The sequence below is a fragment of the Mytilus californianus genome, unplaced genomic scaffold (genome assembly GCF_021869535.1).
Source record: "Mytilus californianus isolate M0D057914Y unplaced genomic scaffold, xbMytCali1.0.p SCAF_4, whole genome shotgun sequence".
Lineage (NCBI taxonomy): Eukaryota > Metazoa > Mollusca > Bivalvia > Mytilida > Mytilidae > Mytilus > Mytilus californianus.
This window is the reverse complement of record NW_026262690.1, coordinates 86,622,635-86,649,407: the sequence shown is the minus strand read 5'-3', so window position 1 is coordinate 86,649,407 and position 26,773 is coordinate 86,622,635. Positions and strand designations below refer to the sequence as shown.

The window sequence follows — 26,773 nt, the reverse complement described above, 5'->3', positions numbered from 1 at the left end:
AGTTCTTTTGATGTTAATCAAATAAGCTTAGGAGTATTGTTTCTTTTGTTGAGTTTATCTGTGTGATAAGTCTTTTTCTATATTTCTTCATTTCTAGGAAAAAATAATTTTACAAACATTTCTATGTACTCATAGTTATATATTTGACCTGTTGAATTTGCCTTCATTAAGAACTTTCATATATATTTTAAAAGGAATAAATGCACCTATACAGAATATATAGATTTTTTCCAAGATGAAAGTCAGAGTTTTGTTGTCCTTTATGAATGTTTCTAAAGATAATTTGTCAAAGCATGCATCTTATTTATATCCAATTAAAATAGTTTTATGAGAAAACAATTTTCACACATTTATTGGAGTTATTTATCAGCAAGAGATTTATTTTTATACCCCTGCTTTAAAAAAAGTGGGGGTATACTGTTTTACCTCTGTCTGTCCGTCCGTCTATCCATCCGTCCTTCCATCCATCCATCCATCCATCCGTCAGTCTGTCAGTCCGTCCTTCCGTCCCATGAAAATTTATTGTCACATTTTTCTCAGGAACTACAATACAAGGATTTCTGAAATTGGGTTTCAGGGTTTATATAAGTTGGCTATACCGTGTGATGCGTTTTCAGATTCATCACTAGTTTCTTCATATTTTATATACAAGAGAAAGTTTAAAGTTTAGAGTGGTGGTTCTTTATTTTTGTTATTTTTAACATGCAAAAAATAGATGGGAAGAAAACGAATGAACAAAAATAAGTTTATGATGGCCCAATACTCATTTGTAAATAGATTAATGTCAGTGTCTCTATGGGTTGGAGCCTCAAAGGCAGAGGGGTCACTAGCTTGTCAACACTAGGGTTGTGAGTTCAAACCCCAATTTGGCAATACTCATTTGTGAATAGATTAATCTCAGTGTCTCTATGAGTTGGGGCCTCAAAGGCAGAGGGGTCACTAGCTTTTCAATATTAGGGTTGTGAGTTCAAACCCCAATTTGGCAAGGTGCGTTCATTTCCCAACTTTATTTACTAGGATTGCCAGTTTTCCTACAGAAGGTAATTGGTTCTTTTCGAGGTTCTTCCTCCACCGATGAAAATTGGCCACCATATGTTTTGAAAATGGTTTAAACACAGACAATCAAACAAGTATTTATAAGTCTTGTTCTGTCTGATTGAATTTAATTTTCAGTTTACATCATTACCTTATATAGATCCATCTACATTTACTTTTGGAAGTCACAGATGTATCTTGTGCCTGGGCATACTGATTTACCATTGTTTAATTGAATAACCTTGACCTATATTTCATGCCTGAATGAAGTTGATAAAATTTTAGTAATTCCATAAGGACAAATCCATCATATTTTAGCATAACTTTGACATGGTTTCTATTTGTATATATGAAAATAAGAAGATGTGGTGTGATTGTCAATGAGACATCTCTCTACAAGAGACCAAATGACACAGAAATTAACACTTACAGGTCACCATATGGCCTTCAACAATGAGCAAATAGATATAAGAAGATTTGGTATGAGTGCCAATGAGACAACTCTCCATCCAAGTCAAAATTTATAGGTCAAAGTACGGTTTTCAACACGGAGCCTTGGCTCACACCGAACAGTAAGCTATAAAGGGCCCCAAAAATTACTAGTGTAAAACCATTCAAACGGGAATAGTCAGCTATAAAAGGCCCCGAAATGACAAATGTAAAACAATTCAAACGAGAAAACTAACGGCCTGATTTATGTACAAAATAATGAACGCAGCAACAAACGACAACCACTGAATTACAGGCTCCTGACTTGGGACAGGAATAATCAGTAGCAAATTTAAAACAAAAGGTTTTTTAACTCCAACTGAAATTTGTTTGTCAAATAATAGCTGATGTTACCAATTTGACAATTATCATTTAGAAAAGCTTTGTAAGTCAACAGATTTAACTTGTGAACCCACAAGCTTATAAGGAATAGGCTAATTTATGTCTTAATCTCTTGATCTCTTTATCCCTCAATCAGAAACTTGGAATTTTGAATATTTTTTTTAGAAAATTTGGCTCATTATGGTGGTTTGTATTTTCATTTCCTTATTTTTTTATTATGTTCATCTAACTACTTTAAAATCTAAATTAGTAACATGAACAAAATTGCATGTTATTTCAGCTTTTTGGCCATGGCATCTTCTGTCATGTTAGGTAATATAGACATAAATTCTTTTATGGCTCTAATCATTTGAACAAATTCATGATACTTCAAAAGAGATAATTACGCTAGATTCTTTGTAGTTTTATGTTCAATTGTACAGGTCCAGTTGTGTTTCAAGGATTCCAAGCAAAAATCGTATTTTACCATATTAGATGATTGCTTAATATTCCAAGTAAAACTTAATGTAGAAAATTAACTACTTCCTGTTAGAAAATGCTGCATCATGGTCCTTCTGATTGGATGATCTTTGAAATTTTTTTACATGTATGATTTGAAAATATTTGATTATTTTTTACCTAATGTTTAAGGTGCATTGCATGAGGCACATTAAGAGGGGGGGGGGGTTGAATGAATTACTTAGTGAAGTATAAAATCAGTATACTATGCAGCAAAATGGTGAACGCTATTCCAGAAATTAATAAATGTTTTGGTTAAAAGCTCTTATCTTATCTAGTATCTTATACCCATCACCCATAAAGATTTGATCAGAAATCTAAGAATTTTCTTTTTTTAAAGGTAAATTAACCCCATCAACCATAAATTATTCATTTAAGTCCAGTCCAGAACCCTACCACAAGACCTTATTTCCTTATATATTTATGCCCCAGCCGTAGGCAAGGAGGGAATTAAGTTTTACCCTTCACTGTCCGTCTGTCTGTCCTTCCATTTGTCCCATTTTTGGGTCCACACTCTAACTTAAGTTTGCCTCATGCAAATTTTATGAAACTCATACACAAGCTACTTAAGAACCAAAACTTGCAGACAGAGATCAAATTTGGGAAGGGAGTCTCTTACCATTCTAGAGTTATGCCCCTTTATAACCTGGAAAATTGCAAATTGTTTTGTTTCTGCACTCTAACTTAAGTTTGCCGCACCCAAATTTTATGAAACTCATACACAATGCTTAAAACTACATAAAGTAGAGAGAGTTCGATATTTGGGTAGTGAGATATCTACTGTTCTAACGTTATGCCCTTTTTCAAAGTGGAAAATTGCAAAGCTTGAGCCGGGGTATTCATGTCCTTAAGACACATTCTTCTTTTATTTATTTGTGGGAAACATACTTGCTGTATTTCATATTTTGTGCAAATCATTAATTGACAGCATCAGGTTACATACTATGTGAGATCATATGCAGGGTCAGATTTGAATGCAACTTTGATATATGCAAGTAGTAATTCATGGAAAGGGGAAAGAGGAAATTCTGATTTGAAAAGAATAACTTTTGTTCAGCATCATCAATATATACAGATGTCTTCTGGTTATTTGTGTTGTTGTTGATGTATAGCTTATATGAAGATGTTTTTCAAATGATTAAAAAAAGGATATGCTTGATTGTTGGTTGCTGGACGTGGCAAATATTTTATGCATGTCCAGGACAAGAACAAATTAACAATATATTCAATAGATAGGTCCTGTATTAGAGGTCGCCCGGGATGAAGGTCGGGTGAAATTTGGACTGCCACTTACAAATGAGGATGTACAGATATTGGACAGGGACAGAAATTTTGCCTTCTAACATGCCACCGACGGACCCCTCAAAGAGTTGTTGCAAGTGTTTTAAACATGCAGAGAGGGTGGCACTTTCTCTACGTGAGGCATCAGATTTAACGTCCCCATTCTGACCAGACTTGGCTGCAAACTTGTACATCTGGCATGGCCAAATGCACATATAATAAAAATACCAAACGCCAAGGTTAATTTAAAAAGGGGAAGACCATAAAAACTGACATTGGTAAGATGAGAGAATTTGTTGAAATTTTTTTAAGCAAATAGTGGAACTTTTGTACTAAAAAAATTGAAAGCAAATTTACGAATATTGTACTGGTAAATCAAAAAGCCAGACAAAGAAATTATATATTTGTGTACTTCGTAATGAAATACTTTTTGTAAAAGGGGAAAGTGTTATTTTTTCTCTTTTAGTACTGAATTCTGACGATTCTGTCAGCATAAACATTTAAGTTGAAGTTAAAAATGATTAATGTTCAAATTAATGAATTTTGAATATCATATCATTTTTCATTTCTCCCTTCATGCAGAATAATAGTTTGAAAAATATATCATTATGATATTTACAGAGGAATTTAACTGTTTAAACAATTCTGCTACGGAAATAAATGTGCAATGATGCAGAACAATTAAGCAGAAAATGCAATTAGAGATGAAATTCATCAAATGAAGCTTTATATTTTTGTCAATTTTGCAATTTTTGTCAAGGAAACAAAAAACATTTAAAATTGTAATCATTGATTTTTTAATTAACATGACGATTAAAAACCCTAATGGTAAATGATCATCAAATCAAGACTATATTCGGAGCATAAGTTGTTTACACCAGTAGAATATGTCTTCTAGAACTGACAGATCAATTAACTTCATTCCATATTTGGAGTCAATTTTTTCTTCAGCAGTTTGTCAGGAAATTAGGCTGTACTTGTAAATCAAGTCAATTTTTCATTTTCTATTGATTACCTGCAACTTTTTAACATCTAGCTCTTTCTTCTTACTATATAGATTAACGGTCTTATCAGTCTATAGATTTTAGAAATAATATGGTCATGAAAAATTGTAATTTATCTTTTATTAATGTTTTATATGCTTTAAGCATATTACCACTCTCTTGAGGATATATTTTTAAAAGTTAAGTTATCTTGCTTACTTGTGTGATTTCTTAAGATTTAAGGATGTACTTAGGTGAAATTCCAAAAATCTAAAATCTAAAATTGATGCCATAAGTCAGAAGAGCAGTAGTTAAGGAACAAAATAAGCTAAAAATATTGATAGGTTATGGAGCTTCTTTTCGAGATATTTAATTTTTTTTAAATGGTGTGAAAAGGCTGACTAGGACTTTTACCTTATATTTGCATTGGTATTATTTGGGTCTCAAATCGAAAGAAAAAGAAATCTAGAATCTGCTTAAATTTTGGTAAATGACCTTTTATGAGCTATTGAAGTCTTATATGAAAAGAAAAATGGGTGTTATGGGGCAAAATATATTTTATGTATCATAGGAAAAATACCAAGGAGTCCTAACATCTGACAAAAATTCCTAAACCTCACCTAAGTACATCCTTAAGTGCTTTTCTAAGTCTAACTGTGCAATTTGGGTAATGGGAAAAATTTAGATTACATGTGGTTGAGTGGTTCCTCAGCAGTGATCACTTGACTGTCAACACTAAGGTTGTGAATTTGAACCCTGCTTATAGCAAGGTGCTTTGACTTCTATCTATATTGACTAGGATTGCCAGTTTTCTTGCAGAAGGTCAATAGTGCTCTCTCGGTACCATAGCTTTCTCAATCAATAGAATTTGGCCGCCATGAAATATTCAAGAGTGCGTAAAGTGGCGTTAAACACCAACAATCAATCAATCATATTACTAAAAAAAATTAGAGAAAAACTGGCCATAAATTTATTCTGATTTTTTACCATACCGGAAATATTAAGAAATTTGTTTTTTAATTCTACTACTGTTGGCTACATACATAGTTTACTTTTTTCCATTCTTCACTGATTTTTTAACAAAATCAGGGAGGTAAACACTTAATATTGGCACTATAATGTTATCTTTTTTGTTGACTTTTTTTTACACTACAGTGGCTAGAGTGGGGTGACAAAGGGTGCTTGTTTTCCAAATCCCTCTTTTTTTTGGTAGTTTTTTCTCCAGGTCCCTTTTTTCCTCCACAGTCCACTTTTTTACCCTCTATATCCTATATCCCTACTTTTTACCCCTATATGTCCCATCCCAAAAGTATGTCATCCCCACCTGGTCATATAGAGGACTTACAGCATAATAATTATCCCCTTATTTTGTTCACATTAAGATTGAAAATTACAATTGATTGAATGAAAGAGATGTAACAATTTTATTTTAACTTGTTGATTGACCTTATAATTATCGTACTGTAGCTTTTGAGAGGGAGGTCAATCTAACTTTGATTGGATGCTCTATGAACTAGATTTAAGATCCACCTGCATTGATTGGTGCCTTTTTGTAAGTTGCATTGATAACAGAGATGAGAACAAACAATTGTCACTAATAAAATGCAAAAAATCTTCAATTCATTTTTTTTTTAGATATAAACAAGATTGTTTCATTTGAAAGATATTTACAATTTACTTTTCATTTAAAAGATATTTAGAAATTTCTGTTTTCTCCAGCCTCTATTTGCTTAAATTTTGGTAAATGACCTTTTATGAACTATTGAAGTCTAGTATGAAAAGATAAATGGGTGTTATGGGGCAAATATTTTACCCTGTATTGTAGGAAAAAAACCAAGGAGTCGGAACATCTGACAAAAATTCCTAAACCTGACCTAAGTACATCCTTAATGGCTTTTCTATTAAAAAATGAAAGTTTATTGATGGATATAATCACAATAATCAAAGAACACAAAATGGAATTGGTTTGATTAAAACTAATTTATTCAACAGTGTAAATATATAATTGAAAAATATCAATTTGGATGTAATTGATTAATCTATATCAAATTCATAATTTAACAGAACAAAATTTCTAATTAAAAACTATTTTTATGTCCTTTTTTGTAAGTTTAAAAGATTTTATTTCCCATATTGAATAACGTCACTTACAGGTCTATACTATAGACATTCAAATTTGTATATCAGTGATATTATATCATGTATTTTAAATTTAATTATTTTAATTATACATTTGTTTTACATGTAGATTGAAACCTTTGGATCATTCATACATTATTCATTTCAAATGTTTTGTAAATTGAACATTGAGATCTTGGTGGTAGGTTTTTTTTTACAAATTTCTTTGCCATATAATCACTTCATGTAGTTAAAGACATTTTTTTATTTTAACGAAAAACATACAATTTTAAAAACAAAGACATCAGAGATCAAATTTTATCAACATACTTTTATGATAGTTACAAAATGTTTTTGCCCTCACTGTTTACAAGCTCAGCTTTTTAGCTGAGTCTAGTTTGCAATTTTTGCTATTTCATTTGTAACAATGATCACTATTTTTGAGTATTATTAACTCATTGGTCAGTTTTCTCAAAAAAATTTCCCTATGTACCGGTATAGCAATTTTATACATAAAACACAGGATTCATTTGACCATTTCCAACATTATCATTTGTTTTTGTTTCCGTATTTAAATTATTTTCTGTTGAGCTTTCGGAATCGTTATCAGTCGTTTTCGGTCCTGAATTGATGGAATTGAAGCCACTGTTTGTGCTTTTTGCTTTTGCCATGGCGGCATTTCTAGTCATGGCTGATATCTCCTGTTCGGTCAGCGTATGCTGCCAAGATACAGCTCCTTTTCCACAGAACATCCTTTTAAAAGCAAGTTGAAATTGGCTGTTACCGATGGCATACAGAAATGGATTTACGGCAGAGTTGATATGGCTAAGTAAAATGCCTGCCAGTAATAGTTTATAAGGATAGATACAGTTATTTCCCTTGCAGATCAGTGATATACTATTTAAGATATGGATAGGCAGCCAACAGAGGGCAAACACACCAATAACTATGGCTAAAGATTTGGCTGCTTTAACTTCTTTTGCAAAATTCAGTTTCTGCTTTTTTTGTGCATTTTGATTTACAATTTCTAGTGCAGCTATTTTAACAAGTTGCTGGCGAACAATATAATAGATGTACAGATAAATTAAAAGCATGATTACTAGTGGTGTCAACACGAAGCCGAAAAAGTTGAAATACACCAAATAATTCATGTCTATGACGCTGAGAAATGCACATTTATTGTCTGTCATTGGACCTAGATTCCAGCCAAACATGGGAGTAAACCCAACTATCATACCAGCGATCCATGCTATAATGCTGATGATAATTGCTACTTTAATCGTCAAGTGCTCCTGGTAGAAATATGGACTTTTGATGGCGATAAATCTTTCAACAGCAATGGCACACAAGTTGAAAATAGAAATTTGGGTAAAAACAACAATAACTGAGTTAGTAAAAACACACCACATGTAGTCTGCTGGAAGTCCTAGGTAACTAAGAGCCGCTAGCGGGGAGACCAATATCCCTACTAGTAAATCAGCCAAAGCAAGACTTCCGATGAACGTATTGGTAACAGTTCGGAGTTTCATGTTTTTATATATTGCTAAAAGGACCATAGTGTTTCCAACAACAGAAATTGCTCCAATCACAACCTCTAATGATATGTAAACCTGTGAAGTTGTATCCATCGTAAAATAAATGATTTTCTGCACTTTCAAGATTTCATGCAGATTTTGAAATTAACAATTCTTGTTTCGACATTTGATCTTAAATCCGTTTAGAATCCTATTGATTTCATAAAGTACTTGTTGTGTCACGTAATTACAAGTCTTTGTCAGCGATCAAAGCCTTAGAATCAGCATAATGCAATTCCTATATTCTACTCTGTTGACAGATGAAACCTAGCCTGAAACAAGAAACAAAATGTCATTTATTTTTAGTGGTTCTTGTGGGAGAATTTGAATGTTAGTGTTATTTCTAAGGGTATTTACGTTTCAGTATGTTGTAGGTTGTTTTTAGTGCTTTTGATTATTAATCTTTGATCAGAATTGAAGGGACAACAACTTTGGATACTTAAAAGCTTTATTTAAAAATATGAATATTTTGTGGGGAAAATTTTTTTTCAAGCTTTAAGAGATTAAATTATTCTTGATCGTGTTTACTGGTATTGTAATTGCGTTGTATTTTGATGGTTATTTCAATATCTGTATCAGTACAGGGACATAAAAACAAGGAATTATTTGAACCTGGTATAAATTTGAATTCTGAAAAATTGATAAGGAATATATGATGAAAACTAACCAAATCAAGGAGGATTAGCCATGCATGCAAGGTTAAAGGGGGTTAGTTAGTTCAAACTGAAATATCAGTGAAAGTAACTTGAACCTTAGCCATGCACGTATGGCTAACCCTCTATTTAAAAGTTGGGTTAGTTTTCATCATACATTTTTTAACAATTTCCAGACCTAAAAATTATTCCAGATTCCAATAATGCCTTGTTTATAATAGAGATGCTTTTGAATATTTAATTTTAATTTCAGTGAATACTTTTGCTAAATGCTATCAACTAAAATGGTTTAAAAGAAAATATGTCATATTTTACAATAAAAAAGAATCCAGATTATTTATCAAATGCCACAGAGGGGTGGTAAGGGGTGATGTGCACAAAAGAAGGTTAGACTAAAGTGTGATAGTATGGTAAACAGATTATTTAAGGCTTAAACTGGACTTTTCTGCCTATTTTGATAATATACAGCAAAAAACTGCCTTCAGCAATAAACCATAAGAATTAAAATCTAACAACAGTTTGCTTAAAAGAATATCTTTATTTACCCCACTATCTGATAGATAAGAAAATTTTAGACATATACGAAAAGGGATTCAAAGATAAATCTTGCCTTAACCTAAACCCCCCTCACTATATTTTTTCCAATGTATGCACAGACTTAGAAAAAAAAATATAATTACTTATTATGTATTTTTTATTCACTTCCTCTTATCAAGCTATCAAGATGTGGTTTAAGCAACAACTCATTGTTGCAAAATTAAACGTATCTTACACACAAATATATATATGAAAAATGGAAAATGATAATGTTTGTGTAAGCATTTTTGTAAAGTATGTCATTCATGAAATATTTATGATCTTATTACACTGCAGTTATGCTACCAACACCAAGAATGTTGTTTTCATAGATTTAAAAATGTAAGTTACATTATTAATCCAAATTTGAGATATAAACACATATTTCTTATCTTTTACCTGCATGTTTTATATATCCTGGTCAAAAATGTTCTGTCAAATATTGACCTGATAATTATGTTAATGTGACATAGCCTCAAGGTATAAACTTATAATTTGACTTTGAAACATTAGGTTTAGAAGTAAATTACGCAAAAAAATACAAAAGATATTTTTCCCATTTAATAAGGAAGGTAAAGGCCTTTTTGGACTTGATATTCACCTGTATTTTATTATATGAGGAACAGCAAAAATAAATCTGGGAGTTTCCTGATAATAAATTACCTGAAAAATAAACTTAAGATTTTTATCATTTTGCTTCGCTTGACATAGCATAGCGTTAGATGAAACCTGAAAATATTAGATTTATTTTCCTGTATCATAATTAAGGTAATTCCAACTTTTCAAATTTCCTAATTAATTATATGCAAGACTAACTTCGGATTTTTTAACCTTATTTTTTTTCTGTGGTTTACTTTGGGAATTACATTCATAGAACATAAAATACCTTTCCTGAATAGAAATAGAATAAAGAAGTTAAGCCATTGTATGATTAATTTTTGAATTATAATATGAATGAAAGAAGATGTTTGGTGTATGAGACAGCAACCCAACAACAAAAATAATACAAAATACAAATAGTTCTTCAAATTTCTTAATCCCTCTATTTTTTTCCCATGGCTTTTCCATTGAAAAAAAGTTGACCAGCAATCCCTAAATGTATGAATAAATTGGACATCTTAAATACAATTCTGATAAAAAAAAATTTGAGTCCTCTTATTTCTTCTTTGCAGATTATAGCTTCATCAACATTATTTTTGTTGCAATTAACATTTCATTTTCCCAAACATTTTTTTTTATTTTAGTAGAAAAAATCCTTGAAATACAACTTTTTTGGCATATGGAACACCTGTGCAGTGATTTTGAGGAAAACATTGACAATAGGCCTGCAGTTCCAGTCTTTTTCAAGGATACCCCCTTTTTCTAGAAAAAAAAAAAACTATTCTTATCTTTTCATCCTCCCTCTCACATATCCTGAATAGAAGGAACTTTGGCCTATGATCCAGTTTTTTATTCAAATCCTTTTTTTTTTTAACTGATTGTCTAAGAAAAAACCTCAGGGCCAAAAGTTTTGAAATATTATATATATTTATACAGAAAAACTAATGACTTACCTTTATGAACAAATGTCATTACAGGTAAAAAGGGATACAATTATTGTAACATTGAAAATAAATACAGGTTATACGGTAGTGGGCGGTACTCTTTAATAGATCTTCGTACATTGTATTGGTAGAAATGACTGTCACGGGAGACTGTATTGGACATTAATAACTTCCAATATTGTTAAATCGTAGCTTCTCTTGGTACATTGTATTGGTTATATTTACTGTCAAGGGAGGCTTTATAGGACATAAACAATATCCAATTTTGTTAAATCGTAGCTTCTAATCCAATTTAGTTGAATTTGATGTCAATAGTTTCATAAATATTATAAGTGAAGTTGTCTTATTTATTTTGATATCATACTTATTGACAAATTTAAATTAACTAGGGATTCATAATTTTTCGTTGGATACTTATTAATATGGATTTCATGTGCAAACCTGAAACTGAATATCAACCATAATACATTTTTTTCATTGGCTGGTATGCATAATTTGTTACAATTACAAAATTAAGTATCCATGAAAATACAACTTTCTTTCAATCTATGGAAATTTGTTCTCATGAAAATAAATGACCCCACAATTGTTTCAAATAAGTTTCAGAATTCTGAATAAATAATAAGCAGGGGGGAATGAAAATTTGTTTGCAAATATGAATTCTAAATGATGTATAAACAAATTAATTTCTACTGGTTAAAATTTTGCAGAGATAAGTTCATCTCTTTTTGAGGAGTATTTATTTCACATTTACAATATTTTGTTAGATTGAAATTTCTAATAGTTTTTAATTTAAAGTACTATGATTTTCGTAGTCAATATATTGTGAAAATATCTAAAAAACGACTATTTGTTTTTTTGAAAAATAGCTGAAATAAGATAGCTGCAAATATTTTCCGGTAAATAGAATTAGAAAGGAAACTTCTTACCTTGCCGAAACTTAGTGGAATATCAAACTAATGCATGAATACATTTTTAATATTGTTTAATTAAACGCCTTTTTGATTCGAGTGTCACTGATGAGTCTTTTGTAGACAAAACGCTCGTCTGACATACAAATTTCAATACAATGTATCTATGATGCCATACATGAGTTAACATTTTTTTCCATTTAAATTTTATTCTGCCATGAGCTATTTGAAAACAAAAATCTAATGATGAAACCAAAATTTCTCACGTGGAACTAAGGGTTATATAATACTTAATAATTGTTTAAAATCTAAGATAAAGTAAAACTTAATTAATCAGTTGCCAAAAAAATTGTTAACAAGTGTATGATTATGGTTGTAAATAAGAAAATGTGTACTTAAAGTTGCTAAGTGCAATAGGTAGCAACTAAAACGATTAACTCCTGCAAGATACCAATCACTTATGTAGCCCATACAAAATAACTGCAATGGACTAGAGTTCAAATAGATTAAATGAAACATGCCTATTGAAGATTACAACACGATTTTTCCTGGAATTGAAAAAAACTAGGATTGTTATTTGCTTGGGAGGAAGGAACTATGCATAAAAGTATGCAACAAATTGATTGTATATAATTGTACTTTAACGATTGTAACAGAAGATATTATTGAAAATTTCACAACATTTATTATTCATTATATCATGATGTTTATCATAAGCTTGTTAATGTAGAATACAACAAATCTATAAGATAGGTAACTGGCAAGTGGGTAATTATTCTGATAGATATCAATGCTAAAATTTTCCTCAGGTATTTTCATATCATAAATATCATAATGTCAGAATGACATACCTTGTAACCTGGTCAAAATGACATACCTCGTAACCTGTATTTTAAATAATATATTAAGTCTACAACAAGTGGTGATGTGAAACAGCTTTTTTCTTTAGGGCAAGGTAATGCATGAAAAAGGGCATTGCTGAAAAAGGGGAATGTGCCGGATATTTTAATGTGTGATCTTTGTAAACTTAGAGAGATACAATATATACCTGAGCAAAAGTCAGTCTGTTTATAAGTGCATGGAGCTTTTCATGTCAGAAATACAAGACTTAATCTTTGACCCTTGTATAAATCAGAGGATCTTTTGCTATTTCTCCTATTGTAAAAATTAGCTGGAGCAATTTTGCACCAAATGGATAATCTATTCTGATAAAATTATTTTTCTTCTGTAAATTTCACGGGCAGTATAATTTGTACTTACACAATGTGCAGTTTGTTTATGTTTCATGGATCAATGATTTAATGGGTTGAACAATTAATCTGTTAATCACATTTAAGGATACCTCTTTTAATGAAATTCCTTCCTTACTATCAACCTTTTTTGTCCCCTGCGTAACACGTTGCTGGGGACATGGAAATATAGGGTGTTCGTCCTTCCAGTCTTGTTAGCACTCTAACAGGTACAATTCTTGCCAAATTTTTATAAAACTTTTACTATAGGTGAATATCTGGGACAAGTTCTATAATGGTGGCTGATTGACTTTTTTAAGAAGAGTTATGCCCCTTGGAAATATTAAATTAAAATTATGGAAAATGGCCTCGTTAGCGCTCTCACAGGTACAATTCTTGTTAGATTTTTATAAAACATATACTATAGGTTAATATCTGCAATATCTCTGACAAGTTCTGTAATGGTGGACGATCGACTTTTTTAAAAGAGTTATGCCCCTTGGAAATATTAAATTTATGGAAAATGGCCTCGTTAGCGCTCTCAAGGGTACAATTCTTGCCAGATTTTTATAAAACTTATACTATAGATTAATATCAGCAATATCTCGGACATGTTTTATAATGGTAAATGATCGACTTTTTTTAAAAGAGTTAGGCCCCTTTGAAATATAAAATATGTGCATTGGAACTCTGTTCTTTTATTGGATTTGTTTAATTGGTTCTGATATGAAATGTTTGTCACTTTACCTTATGCAGATTACAATATTTATTAATCAATCAATTCCCATTGTGAACTTTTTCTTATGTAGAATTATCTCGCAACACCCCCATAATATGGAATATGGTCCATTTGTCCTTTTGCTGTTTGAATATGACAGATGATCAGCAAATTTAAACAACCACCATTTTATATCTCTGTTACTCTTTATTGCCATGGAAAATATGCCAAATTTTGCAGATTGTTACATGATTATGTAGTTTCCTCATTGCTGCTCATTTTGTGGTCAGTTTCATATGGAATTTTCATGGAATCTCTACACAGAACTTTTGAGTAAAAGTTTGGTGTAGCATGAAAAGCAATTAAAGTTAAACTGACAACAAAGAAAAGAATCTTTGGTAGTGTGTGTGTATTATCATTATATGTATGTAAAATATGTGTTATTTATTTTATTTGCAGCTGGCAACAGAAATGCTTCGATTGTTTGATCCTACTATGGAGCCTCAGACAGCTCCACCAGAAGAAACTCTTAATCTGATACCAATCTACAGGAATCCAAAGATTCAGGGAGGAGTTTTGCCAGGTAATGACAATTCTTTGTAAAAGTGCAAACTGTTCCCAGGTGATTACAGTTTTTATTTAAGTGCAAATGACATCTTACATTTGGCATAAAATGTGTGTTTACAAAATAGTAGCGTTTTCATTTTTACAACACCATCAGCAAACAAAACTGTTGACTTAAAGGTTATTTGGAAATGTTTTGTTTTTAAATGATACTAAATCGGGCTTGAAAATTAAAATAAAAAGCGAACAGTAATTTCTAGGAAAACTTAGACCCACTTCAAATTACAAGCATTCATTTAATAGTATTCAAATATGACATGTTTATTTTTTTTGCAAAAATAATGGGTTTGTTTCTCCCAGGAAAAATCAGCAAACAAGATCAGAATTCAATGATCAAATTAATCGCTTGAGATCATAAATATTATAGAATACAAAGCATTGAACACTTTTAATGATATTGTTATTTAAGCGTTGTCATAACAAATCTTTATTATTCTAGATATATTATACTTTGGCAACAACCTTCAATAATAAAGGACACAAAACGACCTTCAAGAAATTATTGCTGATCTTCTTTAAATTTTTAGACTTTTTCTGGTGACATAATAAGGTATAAAACCTGGATTAAAGAGTCTTACCATAAAACTACATTAGTGTTTATAGATAGGAGTCTTATTACTAGTACAACATCAGAGAAAGGAACATTTTTAATTAACAAGATGTCATCATTAATAAAAGAGGAAATCATCTTTATGATCTCTGTTTTAATGAACCAGATGGGACCAGAAACAAACTACTATTTTTTGGGGATAGTATTAGCTGAATCTTGTAGCAAATACCAAGATCAAACAAACACAAATAGAATGAAACATCAATACCCAAAGACATTGATATTCAGATTTGTGAATAAACTTAGCTGAAGACAAATAAGAAGTTACCTAGCTTTAGATTTCTTGTCAACAGAATTTTGATTATTTTTTCAAAATGACTTTGAAGTTTGTCCTACATGAATTCCATTTTATGTAGGCTTGTATATTTTGGTTTTTAAAAATAAATGTTCGGAATTAACTTTAAACAAATTTTAGTTTTAGCTTTAGATTTCTTGTCAACAGAATTTTGATTATTTTTTCAAAAGAACTTTGAAGTTTGTCTTAAATGAATTCCAATTTATGTAGGCTCTTTTTTTTGGTTTAAATAAATGTTCGGAATAAACTTTAAACAAATTTTAGTTTTTAGCTTTAGATTTCTTGTCAACAGAGTTTTGGATATTTTTTTAAAAGGACTTTGAAGTTTGTCTTACATGAATTCTTATTTATGTAGGCAAGTTCTTTTGGTTGAAATAAATGTTCAGAATTAACTTTAAACAATTTTAGTTTTTATCTTTAGATTTCATGTCAACAGAATTTTGATTGTTTTTTTCATAAGGACTTTGAAGTTTGTCTTACATTAATTCCAATTTACGTAGGCACGTTCTTTTAAATAAAATCTTCTGAATTAACTTTAAACAAATGCTGTGACGATGTCTCCTGTTGGTTTGAATAGACTGTCTTGAAATCAGAAATTATTGCGTACATTTATTAATTCTATTTTTGAAGAATGGACAAAAATAAATGCGAATTTATGAAAAGCTACATACAGATATATGTATTTGATATTAGAATGCAAATTCTTATTATTGCAATACTCAAGTAGTCGCATTATTAGCATTAATAAAACCTTGCAATAATTTCTCAATACACAGTAACTTGAAACAAATTTTTATCATTTTATTTGATAGATATGAAATTGGATAAATTGTATGTGTTTTACTTAAATCTTCTATACTTTTGGGAGTTTATTTTTATTCTGTGGTCAAAGTTGAATGAGTTTTTATTTTGTCAGATGTCACTCAATTTATGTTCCTTATGATCTGATAATGACCTCATTTTCATGGTTCATTGGTCAAGTATATGTGATTAGGCCAGTTTATCAATAAGTAATATATGTGAACTATATAGGTTCATAAAATTGTTGTTGGGTGTAGATATCCACCTCAGAGGGTTAACCTGATCATGACCTTATTTTCATGGTTCATTGATGAATATTAAATCAGTTTTTCAAGAACTACAAGAAAAGAGTCAATGATCTTTTAACAGTCTTAAGTTTGTTACGTTAGGTGAAATTTTAAAAATCTCGAATTTAAAATTGATACTATAAGTCAGAAGAGCATAAGTAAAGGAACAAAATAAGCTAAAAATATTGATAGGTTATGGAACTGCTTTTTGCGATATTTGATTTTAAAAAAATGGCGGAAAAGGCTGACTCAGACTTTTACTTTGTATTTAGCATTGGCAATTTTTGGGTCTCAAATTGTTAGAAAAAAAATCTAGAATCTGCTTAAATTTTGGTAATAACCTTTTTATGAGCTATTGAAATCTTCTATGAAAAGAAAAGTTGGTGATATGGGGTAAAATATTTTACCCTGTATCATAGGAAAAAACCCAAGAAGTCCGAACATCTGACAAAAATTCATAAACCTGACCTGAGTACATCATTAAGTTTGTTTTACATGGTAATAGAAATGCAATCAATAGGAATCTGCGTTTTTTTATTCATTCTCTTACAGGAAATTCCAATCAAGATATAAAAGATTTAAAAACTTAAATCTTATTTTCATTCATCTTGCTTACATGTTTCTAATCTTCCATGTTGTACATTGCATGAAAATGATTGGTATCAAACATGCATGGATGAAGAAAACTCTTTTGAAACAGTTTATTTCATTTACATTTGCATTTTATTTTCTGTAATTACTGAATCTAGTTTGAAGTTCTGCAACATTAGCTTGATAGATCTTTTATGAAAGATAAAAAAAAAACCCTGAAAAATTTAAAGTACAAAGTTTGTTTCTCTCACATGAATTGGCATCATTTATTTTTTTATAAAAACTTAAAAAAAAAAAAAAAAATCAAAACAAAATTTCTTCTCACAGGAATTGATTGATTGATGTAATTTTTCAATCAGCTTGAATTTTATCAGATATATGAACCAAAATAATGGTATCAAATGAATTTAAAACATGTAACATCTTATATATAAAGATAAGGAGATATTTTATTTGCCAATGTCTCAACTATCCACCTGAGAACATGTAAACAACTATAGGTTGCCTTCAATAAGGGCAAAGTTCATACTGTATTTTAAGCTATAAAATGCCCTTGACAAAATTTGAAACAATTTCTTTAAGAGAGGAAACCAACAACCTGATTTAATGAAAAAACAATAAACATTTCTAGTTCGAATTGTTTCACATTTTTTCATGTCTGGGCCTTTTATAGCTGACTATTTAATATGGGTTTTTATCATTGTAAAAGGCTGTATGGTGACCTTTAATTGCTTAAATCCACTCAGTAGAGCTTTGGTGAATAGTTGTCTCATTGGCAGTCATGCCACATCTAATGTTTATATGATGGACAGTAAAAAATAACAAACATTTAGCTATTTGCAGTGAAGTGTTAATTAACTGTTAATTACTGGTATAGAACAAAAACTGTTGCCTATAAATTAAGCCAGGATATATGGTGCTGATATATAAAATAATATTTTCATAAATTATTTCTTTTTTAATATAGTACGCAAGTTGTATATGTGTACTAATGGGTAAATAATTTGTTAAAAGTTGACAAAAATCTATGATTTTCCAAAAACATATAGAAGTGCCATTTACACGATGTTTAGACTACATTTATGGTAGACTTTATGGATCCGTAACTGCATGTTTTTATTATACCCCTGCTTTAAAAAAGTGCGGGTATACTGTTTTACCTCTGTCTGTCCATCTGTCAGTCCATCCATCCGTCAGTCCGTCCATCCGTCCGATGAATATTTTTCGTCACATTTTTCTCAGGAACTACAATACAAGGATTTCTGAAATTTGTTTTTAGGGTTTATATCAGTCCGCTTTACCGTGTGATGCGTTTTCAGATTCATCACTCAACAACTTCCTGTTTACTTTATACTTTTAGCGGGCGGGGGTATCATTAATTTAGTGAGCAGTAGCTCACAGATTCACTTGTTGATTCTGCATTACCTCATCTTTGAAATGGACAAATGAAAAGTTAAAATTCAGTGAAAAATTATGTCGATTAAGTTTCATAGTGCACCCTGTTCTTGATCATTATATCAGAAGTATTTTTCTATTTTTAGGAGGCTACAACTACTTACACATTGCTAAGCCAGGATTGGACATGCCTCTGGCAGATCAGATGGCACAACATGATTATGTAAGTTTACATTATACAGTTAACTGCAAGGGAATTTATTAAATGCATTCCAAGGAAACTTTGCATTACACACCAAGTGGATTTTTAGTTACCACTTCAAGTTGGATGTATACAGTGCACCTTAAGGGGACATTATACATTGCAATCAAAGGAGACTTTACTCTCTCTTTTTTTTAGCCAACTTCAGATATTTTATTGCACTAATAGTTGTTATTGCGAACCCAATGAAAGTTTTCCACAGTGCCATCTCTATCTTGACCAGGTATTTAATTTTTTGCAAGTTCACCTGTCCTATTGAATAAATACAATAGCTATTGTTCTCTGTGTAGTTTATTCTCTGGGACCTTTAAATTTCTTCTAAGAGAAATCTATCATTCATTGATTAAATTACCTGAGTAAAAAAAAAATTCTTATATATAGACAAAAATACTGTTTTTATACTCATTAACTGCTTGTGATGACTAGTTATTTAATATTAATAATATATTTTCATTCAGTTTAATATAAACATTGATTCAATCATAAAAAGTTGATTTCTGACAAAACTTTCAACATTGTTCCTTTTAAAAAAAAATTTGTTTGACATGAATAAGAACTTGAAAATAATGATGTTTCAAATTAAGATCTTCTTAAATGTGTTCTACAACTAAAAAAAAAAAATCAAATTTCAATAGGAACATTGAGAAAACTTTTGTTAGAAATCAACTTTTTATGATTGAATCAATGTTTATATTAAACTGAATGAAAATATATTATTAATATTGAATAAATACATCATCACTAGCAATTAATGAGTATAAAAAAAGTATTTTTGTCTATATATAAGAATTTTTTTTTACTCTGGTAATTTAATCAATGAATGATAGATTTCTCTTAGAAGAAATTTAAAGGTCCCAGAGAATAAACTACACAGAGAACAATAGCTATTGTATTTATTCAATAGGACAGGTGAACTTGCAAAAGTTTAAATACCTGGTCAAGATAGAGATGGCACTGTGGAAAACTTTCATTGGGTTCGCAATAATAGGTGCTAGAACAATGACACTAAGGTTCCTCCCTGTGTTGTTAATTACAAATAAAACCAGGTGATTACATTAGCAAATTTCTAGGAGACTTTACTCAGTGAACTTCAAGCGACCTTATACATGCATTCTAATTAACATAAAACAGTGCCAACTAGGGAAACTTTATGAATTGTGCTCACAGGGACTTGATACAGTGCACTTAAAGGAGACTTATAAAATGCATACCACATCAAGACTCCATCAAAGTTCACATGACGGACAGATATCTCTAAGTATTATATTTTAAAAAATGTTATGAGAAATTTAAATTAATATTTTATAAAGTTTTTATTTAGAATCTTTATAATTTTTCATACAATATACAATATGCCTGGAATAAACAAAATTGACTTTCTATCTTCAGGGTAAAGAATATATAACAGGAGCTACTGATGGAAGTCCAGAATACTTCAGGATACATGTGAATCAGTATAACAATATAGAGACTATCACATGTGTGTCCAAGTCTGTAAGTTATATATAAATACCATTAATAGTCTTTTGATACCAGAAAAAGAAGTTCTCAGTCTAGTGCGTGTTTTTGGAACTTGACAATTCAATTTATATTATATCAAGAACTATGAAAAAACTGGTTGTTGTTGAAAACCAAGTTGTTAAGATGGAACTTTTATAACTTTTGTGAATTTAAAGTATATCACTTGAATTAAAACCTGAAATATTTGATTTCAACTCGGATCTTTAATTTTCTTGTTTGAATTGTTTTACACTTTTCATGTCATGGCCTTTTATAGCTTGCTATGTGGCATGGGTATTGCTGATTATTGAAAGATGTACAGTGACCTATAACTGCTAACCTCTACGTCATTTGGTCTCTGATGGGTAGTTGCCTCATTGGCAGTCATACCACATCTCCCTATTTTTATAGTTACAATTTTAGCCAAATAAGCATACAAGTTGCCATAGTCAAATATATAAGTCTACAATTTATTCACATAGTAGAATATGTAAGTCTACAAGATATTGTCAGTCAAATATATGTCTACAGGTTTAATATCATCATAGTCAAATATATAAGTCTACACATTATTGCCATTGTCAAATATATAAGACTACAAGTTTTCGCAATGTCGAATCTTATTACTTGTCTGTCCATCTAAAAATCAATAATGATAAAGAGGTCAATTTTCCTGTAGTTGTTAGAATTACCTGACCCTTCTTCCATTCTTTAGGTTCTATGAATTTAAAAATTATTCATTTGTTCTTGGTCTGAATTTTGCTTGACTCTTTTGCCAATGGACAAGAATTACCCGACCATTCTTCCATTCTTTAGGTTCTATGAATTTAAAAATTATTCATTTGTTCTTGGTCTGAATTTTGCTTGACCCTTTTGCCAATGGATAGTAAGGAACTAACAGTCAGTGATTGTAGAGGCTAGTTTTCCCAAGTTTGAAATTTATTAAATAGTGTAGGTAACGGTAAACCCTTATTTCTGTATCTTTTTTATATTATGCTTTCTATGGCTTGTGTGCAGAATGGGTAAAATGTGCAATTCAAGTACTGTGGATTCATTAACATTCGTTGGATACCAATTTTCGTGGATTCCGTGGGTACTGGAATGACAAATTTTCTAAAGGAATGTATGCAAACTTTGCCAATGTCACGAAATTAAATATCCACGAAATTGCAAGTTTTCCACAATCCACAAAAATTGGTACTCACGAAAATAAATGAATCCACAGTATCTACAGAAATACAATTTATTTCTCAATTCACGAAGATTGGTATCCAAATAAATAAATCCACAGTAAATAATATACTTCTTTATTTCAGTCTATTCCATCCAGTAACTTTGTATGTTTGTATGGACTTCATGAAAGATGTCTAAATAATTTGGTGTCCAGGTTTAATGAAGGACTTATCAAGGACTTTTACACGTATGTATTTGATTTTAAAATATAGAAACCTTTTTAATTGAAACCATGTGATCAGTTCAATATTATCTTACCTAAAATGTCAAGTTTCAATCTGAAATAGGAACTTGGGTATATGTAAGGTGCATTCACATGAAGAAAACTGTTTCACTAAAGCACTTTAAATATCTTTACCTTACATTTTAAGATAGCTCAAGATCGAATTCCTTTCGATCTGAACTGACTCGGGGGTCTTGTGGTAGCTTGCTTGTCTAAAAAGCAGACATAGTTGGTTACATTCCAATTCGGTTAAACCAAACACTTGAAAATTTGTATTTGCTGCTTCTCTGCCAAGTACGAGGTGCTTTGGAGCAAGAACAGACTTGTTGGCTCTGAGTCAGAATAATGTGTCTGGGTAGGGTAACATATCTTCTTGCAAACTGGTTGAAGTGTAGCTCAGAATGTAGGTCTAGTACATAGCAGGGTTCGCATTCATATCTTATTAACATATAATTATCCCAATATGCATGTAGTATTTGCCACTGGATATGGAACACCTACTCATCATCATCAAGTGGGAAACTATAAGATATACAATAGATTACAAGATTACATACTGACAAGTATATAAATAAGAAGATGTAGTATGATTATCAACCTTTCCACCAAAGACCAAGTGATGTGGTCATGTAAGCATGTCTAGGTCACCATATGGCCTATATCAGCGAAAATCAAACAATGATAGTTATGTTCCAAAATCTTAAAAGATATTGTTATTAAAACATGTGCAAATTAAACCTTTGCAAAATAATGCAACCAGTAGCTTTATTAAACAAGAAGTTCAGCTACTAATACAACATGTGGTTTTACTTTTTTGTAAATCAAATTAAAAATGTAAATACAAGATGTTATAAATAAGAGATTGGTGATATTTGACTCATAGAAAAATGTTGGTCAAACTACTTTTTTCTTACTTGTACACTCTGTCATTTTCCTATTTTTTCATCCTCAGATATTTCTTGGAGACATGGAGTTTGGCAATGTACCATGATAGATTCACAGATTTCCGTGATGAAGTTAGAGAACTACTGAGCAATAGTCCTGTATGTTGTTTTTATTGTATTGACTAAGCATGAAATATTGGCCACTGAACATTAAGCAATAACTAAAGCTAATAATGTTTTGGTAGATAAATTGATATGATTGGCATACCTTTTATTCACTTCATGGGTTCAAAAAAACTTTTGCCTGGTGGTCAGTGAAATTAGAATGATTTCAATTTGTTTTATGTGTAACATCCCGTATGATTGGTTAATATCAACAGATTTGATACAATAAATTTAGTTATCTGCCTGTCAGAATGTTATGTGCAACAAATGTATTTGTCCACTTACAATAATGTTATTTAAAAAGAAAAATTTCAGCCTAATTAGGAATAGAAAAACTGTTGTAATACCTGCCAAAGTCAGTTTTTCATTTTTCTGTTGCAAATGTCTATTTTCTGGCTCAACTATTGGTTGCATGCAAATGTTATTGTTGGAAATTCAAAATGAAGGCATGACAAAACCTTGAAACAGGAACCATTAAAAAAGATGGAGTGACAAAACCTTGAAACTAGGAACAGGTGAAAATTTTAAAAAGACTCTGTAACATATGATTTGTCAGATTTTATTCTATTTTTAGTAACTCCTTAAAAAAACCATTCTAAAACACAAATGCAATTAGACTGATTGTAGTTATAAAAAAAATCACTAATTCTGGCTTAATTGACCTTTGGTTTCAAAGATCAATAAATCCTGCCAGCGGTAAATTGAATATTAATTTCCAATCATGAGAGATGAAAGGATGTTTTAACTGTCCCACAATTCCCAGGTTTATAACTAAATAAATATAACAAGGAATAAAAATGTTTGTGAAGGAATCTAGTGAAAGGTGTATAAAATCAGTCATTTGTCTAATGATGTTTTAATTGAACTATTGCAACTCAGAGAGACTGATTGATGAAAACACTGTGAAAGTTTATTTTATCCATGGATTCTAACTTTGTTGTTTATGGAAAAAATCATTCGTTTTGAGAGGTTGTGAGTTCACTGTATACTGCAGGGAACATATTAATTGAAAAAAGTACTATTTGGGTATTAAAAATTATTGTGTGCATTTATTATTGAGATTTTTGAAGAATGGACAAACATGAGATTAATTATTGCGATTACAGAAAATCTGCATACAGATGTCTGTAGCAAATATTATAATGCGAGTTATATTGTGATACTCAGGCAGTCGCATTATTTGCATTAATAAAAACCTTGCAATCATTTCTGAATTAACAGTATGACATTCTTTCTGAATCGGAAAGTCCTTTATGATTCCTTCCTTGTTTAAAAAAGTGCCAAGTGATGCTTCGTTTGCCTCTAACCAAAGTTCATACCAACATTAGAGGTCTTGGTTAATTATTGATAAAAATCCTGATCCACTGAACCTGTACCAGGTGCTTCTCTTTGATTGATGAAAAAAGACATGAGAAAGATAGCTATAATATTATGTTTGGAACATATACAATAACTATGTAGGGTTTAATTTTGGGTTTGCTTTTTAAAAAAGGGATCTGCTTGGCATTATGTAGAAATAGTTTCCTCAAAATATGATGAAGAAAAAAATTGGAAAGTAATACAGAGGTATAATTTGAGTCATTTTCTGGCCCCTGAAATTGTATAAATTAAAAAAAAAATCATCAATTCTACTAAAATTATGTAAATACCATGTATGAATTACTAGGATGATATAATCTGACACTTTAGTGCAGAAATGTCATTTGTGGTGACACTATTATGGCATAGAAATTGACATTTTCTTTTACTAAAAATAGCAATTTTACTCATAGTTTTCTATGAAATTAGATACCAGTCAAGGCTTTACCACATAAAAGAGGCCAAAAATGTAAACTTATCATACCTTTTCCTTTTCACAGTTTTAGTAAGATTTGGGTTTTATAATGTTCATTTTATGATTTAAACAGGAGAAAGGTATAGAGGCTGTGGAAGAAAAGGTCAGACAGATCATTGATGAAGATGTACCGGTGAGTTATTTATTACAACTGAAACCATTTGTATCCACATCCATCAAAAAAGGTTTCTAGATTACACTTGTAGTTGTTCGAAGCCAGAGGTTGATGCTGTATTGCCTGTTATATTTCTTTTCATTTGATGTTATTAACTCAATTTTGTTGGTTAATTTTTAATTTGTATTGCCATTGGTATCAAACTTTGTTGATCTTTAACAATTTTGGTTTATTTTATGCACCACTTTTTTAGACTCAGGACAATTTAGAGCGCAACATATTGTATAGACACTTTGTCTATTGTTGAAGACATTATATTGATCTCTGGATGTCTTTTGGTAAATTACATTGTGTATTGGCATAATTTAAATTATACATTTGTGTGTTAATTTCAAGTTCAGGAGATGAACAGTTGTCCTAAGACAGTTTTATATGTTTTGTTCAAGACATTTTAGTTTTACAAAAAATCATGGTTTTGACCAATACTTCTTGATTACTGAACATGGAAATGAGAGAGGTGGCATGGTGTCCAAATGACACATATATTTAACCTTCTTTCTTTTCCATCCAGATTTGGTCTCAACAGTTCAATATTTTTGACATGCCAAACTATTGGTCTCAAATGTACCTAAAGAAGGTTATTTCAGAAACAGGTTTCATGCTAGCATGAATCAATATCAAACATTTTTATGCTCTGTCTACGATAGTAGGAAAGCATTATGTTTTCTGATTTGGGTGTCCATTCATCCTTCCCATATCGGGTTAGTTTTGGCTCAAGGTAGTCCTCAGTGTCTCAACAACTCGAAACTAATTACACATGTTCATTATGATGTGAACCTTTTTAAAAATATATGCTAAATCAGGATTTTGACTAACATTTCATGGTCACTGAACATGGAAGTGTGATACTGTGGATTCATTAATTTTCATTGGAAACCAATTATCGTGGCTTTTGTTGGTACAGGTGAACCACGAATTTAAATGTTCAATGAATTACAAATTTTCCATAGACTTGTATGCAGACTTTAGCAGAACCACGAAATTGAATATCCACGAAAGTGTAAGTTTTCCGCAATCCACGAAAATTGGTACCCACGAAAATAAATGAATCCACAGTAGTGCGAAAGAGCATAGTGTCCTATTGACACATATTTCCAATTTTTTTTTCTTTTTCTTTTAGATGAATGAGTCACAGAAAGAACAATTATTGAAGATCTATCAAGAAACAGGAACCAAACGAGCTGTAGATACCAGATTCCTCAGTTTCCTAAGTTATAATTACTACCATCTGCCAATGTATGCTAAACCTGGAATGGTTTAAGGGAGATAACTCTGTATTGTTTCTTTACACACTTGAAAATTCATACTGTTTTTTTCTCTCAGTGATATCTTTTAAATTTTCAATGAAGAGTATAATTTATGAAGAAACTGTAAATCTCATACAATAAATGTGCTTTTCAAATGACTGTACATAAAAATATGCTATTGTAAACTGTGATATATAATTATGTCCGTCCTATACTGTGATAATTTCATGTTTGTTTGTGAGATGAATTCTATTGTTTTAGTACTGGCTTACACACAGAACATTTTGTTTAATAGATGAATTATTTATATCAAGTGAAAATTTTGTTGAATAGAAGAATTTTTTATATCAAGTGTATCGAACCAATTTTTTATATCATGTGGAATATAAAAATTGATAAAAGAAATTGACAATTCTGTGGATTTTTTTGAAAGACGGAACATCCCCGTCTTACAAGATCATGGTTGAAATCTTGTGATGGTTTGATATCTTCGAAGTAGTGCAAAATGAACTGTTAATTATTGATGGATATCATATTTATTTCTTTGTAATTTATTATTGTTTGTGTATAATATTGAAGGAAAATACATATAAATTCTATTTCAATCTTGATGTTAGTTTTTTTCTTGTACTATTATTTTAAAATTTCCTGAGTCCTTTAAAATAAATCAGAGAACATTGCATTTAATTAACAAAC

At 30.6% G+C, this 26,773-nt stretch overlaps 2 protein-coding genes across 3 annotated transcripts in view; one reads left to right on the top strand and one right to left on the bottom strand.

Annotated features, from left to right (window-relative positions):
- The window catches only part of LOC127738802 (cilia- and flagella-associated protein 61-like), a 55,602-nt gene extending 28,920 nt beyond the window's left edge, over window positions 1–26,682 (top strand). Inside the window, exons 23-29 of the mRNA XM_052250178.1 lie at window positions 14,411–14,534; window positions 18,701–18,777; window positions 20,206–20,310; window positions 21,633–21,736; window positions 22,725–22,815; window positions 24,729–24,788; window positions 25,951–26,682. Of these exons, the coding sequence (XP_052106138.1) occupies window positions 14,411–14,534; window positions 18,701–18,777; window positions 20,206–20,310; window positions 21,633–21,736; window positions 22,725–22,815; window positions 24,729–24,788; window positions 25,951–26,091 (702 nt within the window). The 3' untranslated portion in view covers window positions 26,092–26,682. The remainder of the gene's footprint in view (window positions 1–14,410; window positions 14,535–18,700; window positions 18,778–20,205; window positions 20,311–21,632; window positions 21,737–22,724; window positions 22,816–24,728; window positions 24,789–25,950) is intronic.
- LOC127738820 (adenosine receptor A1-like) lies at window positions 6,590–11,151 on the bottom strand. Of its 2 annotated transcripts, none has more exons than XM_052250220.1 (2): window positions 11,103–11,151; window positions 6,590–8,592 (listed from the first exon to the last, which is right to left on the bottom strand). In XM_052250220.1, exon 2 carries the CDS (start codon window positions 8,372–8,374, stop codon window positions 7,253–7,255), a length of 1,122 nt encoding a protein of 373 aa, XP_052106180.1. In that variant the 5' UTR covers window positions 8,375–8,592; window positions 11,103–11,151; the 3' UTR covers window positions 6,590–7,252. The 2 variants fall into 2 exon arrangements, with proteins under 2 accessions (XP_052106180.1, XP_052106181.1); XM_052250221.1 differs by lacking the exon at window positions 11,103–11,151 and adding an exon at window positions 9,949–10,105.
- Window positions 26,683–26,773: the final 91 nt, after the last annotated feature.